This window comes from Chiloscyllium plagiosum, chromosome 2, assembly GCF_004010195.1.
Source record: "Chiloscyllium plagiosum isolate BGI_BamShark_2017 chromosome 2, ASM401019v2, whole genome shotgun sequence".
Classification (NCBI taxonomy): Eukaryota; Metazoa; Chordata; class Chondrichthyes; order Orectolobiformes; family Hemiscylliidae; genus Chiloscyllium; species Chiloscyllium plagiosum.
Genome location: NC_057711.1, coordinates 1,366,067 through 1,371,012, shown reverse-complemented (window position 1 = coordinate 1,371,012; position 4,946 = coordinate 1,366,067). Strand labels below are relative to the sequence as shown.

General features: G+C 48.7%; 1 protein-coding gene across 1 annotated transcript in view; it reads right to left on the bottom strand.

The window, feature by feature from the left end:
- Positions 1–6: 6 nt before the first annotated feature.
- LOC122556367 (prostaglandin E2 receptor EP4 subtype-like) overlaps positions 7–4,946 on the bottom strand; it is an 11,989-nt gene continuing 7,049 nt past the window's right edge. The window contains exon 2 of the mRNA XM_043703004.1: positions 7–927. Coding sequence (XP_043558939.1) covers positions 412–927 — 516 coding nt within the window. The 3' untranslated portion in view covers positions 7–411. The remainder of the gene's footprint in view (positions 928–4,946) is intronic.

The window sequence follows — 4,946 nt, the reverse complement described above, 5'->3', positions numbered from 1 at the left end:
GGTTCAAGGAAATAGCATCACAGTCACACAAACAAACCACATCACGGGTTACACTGTAATCTTCTCACAGAGAAGGATAGAGCACACATCTTACTGATAACTCAAAATCAGGAACGCAATATTAGCTGTGCCCCACACAGCACACAGCCAGCATCATACAACTCTGTCTGGACTAATGCCCCAGGTAATGTACAGTTAGAGCACATCCTCCCCAGCCCTGGAGCCATGTACGTCAGTCAAGATGCTTCTGGGTCACATGCATTTCAGTCCGTACTCTTCTGGATTATGTACACGTCACAGTACACACTCAGCACCCTCAGGGCTACATACAGTTCAGTTTGCATCATTCCCCTGGATCCAATGGACACAGGGTCTCCTGGATATCGTCCTTTCTGTGCTGCTGCCGCAGGTTTATATGCATTTCTCAGCCAGTCCTGTTTGCTCTTTTGTGAAGGTAACTTGTAAGGAGCTATCGGTGTTGACCACCGGTGTCTTTCCCTGTGTTTGACACTCTGCCTGTGGGAGCCCACTGTCCAGTTGGGATGGCGCTTGCTTCAGACTCGATCGCGTTCCCGCAGAGCCCGGCAACACATCGGTCAGCTCAAACTGGTAGAGCAGAGTTTGTGAGGTGTTGTCATTGGCCAGCTCCCTGGAGATGAAAGAGGGAGACTGACTGGAGGCAGCTGAGAAACGCCGAGGGCCGAGGTGCTGGAAGCTGCTGTTGGTGTGAGTGGCCCGCCCGCCCAGCTTACAGAACAGACACTTGATCTTCTCCAGGAGTTTGGTGAGGACAGTTTTACGGAGCAGGATATAGATCCATGGATCGAGGATTGGGTTAACCGACGCAATGCGAATCGCCATTAGGTCAGGGTTAGAGTAGTCCTTTGGAACAGCAGGACGGTACAGCTGGTTAATAAACACCCTCACCTTCAACAGAGAGAGAGAGAGAGAACATGTCAGGATAGGCAAAGCTAACAGAAGAAATAAAAACCACGAGTGAATGGAGTGTAAATGTGAATCGTCAGTACCAGGTTGGAGACACAAGGGGGCAATGTTTCCCCACTTTCCATGGCTGGGACAATGGTCTGTTTGAAGGGTACAACACCAGGTTATAGTCCAACAGGTTTAACTGGAAGCACTAGCTTTCGAAGCATTGCTCCTTCATCACACCATTAACGATCTGATGAAGAAACAGCTCTCCGAAAGCTAGTGCTTCCAGTTAAACCTGATGGACTATAACCTGGTGTTGTGTGATTTTTAACTTTGTCCACCCCAGTCCAACACCGACATCTCCGAATCATGACTGTTTAAAGGGGACTTTGATTGTCTGAGCTTAGGTTCTGCACAGAACTGGGCTTACGGGGGGGTGGGGGGTGGAGGGGGGGGGGAGGGGGTTAAGGACCCTGCAACAGGAAGCTCAGACTGCAGAAAATCCAAAAGATGTCAGGCCTTGAACTTCCTGAACGTCAGCCCTCCTGCTGCTCGGATGCTGCCTGACCTGCACCACACTTTATCCACTCTGACTCTCCAGCGTCTGCAGCCCTCACTATCTCCAAGCCTTGACCTTGGAGCTGGGGAAAGCTAGGCTGAAGAAAGGACTCAGCAGGGGAAATAAACTATTATCTCCGCGTCGGGCAGGATAAGCTTAAACATAGAAGTAAGTTTGCAAATAAGGAATGGGAGTTAAGGACCCACTCCTCCAAAAAGCTACAGCAGTTTAAAAACTGAGATCGATGTTTGTTCATTATCAAGGAATGTGCAGTGAAGGAAGGGGCTAGATTTCAGATCTCTCAATACTCAAACTGAGAGTTAAATGGATTCAAGGAGCTGCTTCATTGTTCAGTGAGATCTGATCATCCTCAAATAATCCACTGCTGCAGTAATTGTATCACATAATCCCTTGGAAAACTATAAACAGACAAGAGAAACACAACTTCCTTCCAATTAAATATTAGAAAGAATTTATTTCTATAACACTGACTCCATTCCTGTCCTTGTTAATAGTCTGAGTTTATGACAGTCCACTCACAACCTTGGTGTGAGTGGACTGTCATAAACTCATTCATTCCCGAAGAAGGGCTTATGCCCGAAACGTCGATTCTCCTGTTCCCTGGATGCTGCCTGACCTGCTGCGCTGTTCCAGCAACTCCATTCCTGTCCTTGTTAATAGTCTGAGTTTATGACAGTCCCCTCACAACCTTGGTGTGAGTGGACTGTCATAAACTCATTCATTCCTGAAGAAGGGCTTATGCCCGAAACGTCGATTCTCCTGTTCCCTGGATGCTGCCTGACCTGCTGCGCTTTTCCAGCAACACATTTTGAGCTCTGATCTCCAGCATCTGCCGACCTCACTTTCTCCTGTCACGTTTAACCCTGAGATAGCTTCACATTTTCATGCCATCACTAATTATGTCTTTTCCTGCCTCTGTATTGCCACCTGACTCCATGCCTGTTCAGATGATCTGCCGCTGGAAAAACTCTCAGTACTGCCTTTGCTCCCTCTAGACTTGAGTATTCCTACCCTCTCCCACATTCAACCCTTCTGTTAACTCACAGTCATCCAAACCCCGGCTGCCTGTATCTTAAATTGCATCGAGTCCCATTACGTCAACCCCCTGCGCTAACATTGGTCTCCAGTCAAGTAATATTCTTGACTTGAGAATTCTAACCCTTGTTTTCAAATCCCCCCTTAGCCTGGCCTCGCCATTTCATAACCAAGCAGGAATCACAGAGCTTGGATAAACATTCAGATTGGTACGCTGTAACTCTCACCCCACTCCCAGAGCCACAACACTCAGTGCTGGGGTCACACCAATTACAGTCTATAAAAATGACATGGAGACCAGGACTGAGTGTATTGTAGCAACATTTGTTAATGACACCAAACTAGGTAGGAACACTAGCTGTGGAGGGGGTATATGGAGCTTGCTAAGGGATTCTGAAGAGTTGAGGGAGTGAGCAAGTATTTGATGACTGTGGTATAATGTGAGGAAACGAGTAACACAGAATAACAGATGATTATTTAAATGGAGTCGGATTACAGAATCCTGCGGTACAAAGGGATCTGGCTGTCCTGGTACAAGTATCAGAGAACTTTAGCACATAGTTACAGTTAGTAATTAGGAAGGCACGTGGAATGTTGTACTGCAGGGTTATGGAATGTTGGTCTTTATCAAAAGTGCGATTGAGTCAAAAACTGGAGAAGTCTTCCTTCCTCTGTGGGAGATCGGTGAGACTGTACTCAGTACGATGTACAGCTCTGGATTTCTTACTCAGGAAAGGGGTTTATAAAACCATGAGGGGCACAGATAGGATAAATAGACAAGGTCTTTTCCCTGGGTAGGGGGAGAATCCAGAACTAGAGGGCATAGGTGTATGCTGCCAGAGAAGGTTTGTTAGGTTGATTCCTGGAATGATGGAGTTTGTCTAATGAGGAGAGGTTGAGTAGGTTGACCTTTGACTCCTTGGATTTCAGAGAGGTGATCGAATCAAAACATATTACAATCCAGAGAACGTTTTACAGAGTAGATGCTGGGAAGATATTTCCTCTTATGAGAAAACTTATAATTAGGATGCACAGTTTACCAACAAATAAAAGATGAAGATTTTCAATTCTCTACCACAGGGAGCAGAGGAGGCCAGGTCATTCAATATATTTAAAGTTGAGTTGGACAGATTATTAACTGACAAGGGAGTCACGGGTTATGGGGGCAAGCAGTGTGAAAGAACATGAGGGGAGCAGTCAGGTCACCCATATCACACTGGGCTGTGATTAGGGCTGGGCAGCTAACTCACTGGAGAAAGGGGGCTCCACAAATATCCCCATTCTCAATGACGGAAGAGCCCAGCACATCAGGACAAAAGATCTCCCAATCATTTCATTGTGACTAGGAAGGTGGGAAAATATCCTGCAAATGGGGACCCTCAGGACGTGAATCCTTGTACAATTCACCTGCTTACCCGGATTGTGGCAACATTCCTGGCAGTGGTATTCTCCTAAACCTTGGCAAGGAAAACGCCAACCTGCTCCTACATACACCCCCCCCCCCCCCCCCCAACCCCAGACACAACCCCAATCACAGCCCATACTCCAGTCACAACCCACAGCCATCTCCAGGGGACTGCGAACATTCCATCACTTTGTTGCTAATCATTCCAGGAAGGGGAGTAGCGGTGGCTGGCCAAAGACCCAGGCAGAGCAGGGACAGAGAGGGAGACAGATAGAGAGGGAGAGACACTCCTGAAATAAACGATCCCTGGGGAATAATGTGCCTCATGGATTTGCAGTTCGGACTCCATTCTGCCTCCATTATTGGAGAAGATTTCTTCAGGAGTTTGGGATTAGCCACTTGGCTGGTTCCTGTCAATACACCCCGACATTTAACCCCACTGTTGACAAGTCACAACTCGCTAACTCCCAACTCGATTGGATAGTTACTGAGGCTGCGCTGGGGCTGGACCCAGATCCACCTGCTCCCTCTCCCAGATCCTCCTGCTCTCTCCCCCGGATCCTCCTGCTCTCTCTCCCAGATCCTCCTGCTCTCTCTCCCAGATCCTCCTGCTCTCTCTCCCAGATCCTCCTGCTCTCTCTCCCAGATCCTCCTGCTCTCTCTCCCAGATCCTCCTGCTCTCTCTCCCAGATCCTCCTGCTCTCTCTCCCAGATCCTCCTGCTCTCTCTCCCAGATCCTCCTGCTCTCTCTCCCAGATCCTCCTGCTCTCTCTCCCAGATCCTCCTGCTCTCTCTCCCAGATCCTCCTGCTCTCTCTCCCAGATCCTCCTGCTCTCTCTCCCAGATCCTCCTGCTCTCTCTCCCAGATCCTCCTGCTCTCTCTCCCAGATCCTCCTGCTCTCTCTCCCAGATCCTCCTGCTCTCTCTCCCCCGGATCCTCCTGCTCTCTCTCCCAGATCCTCCTGCTCTCTCTCCCCCGGATCCTCCTGCTCTCTC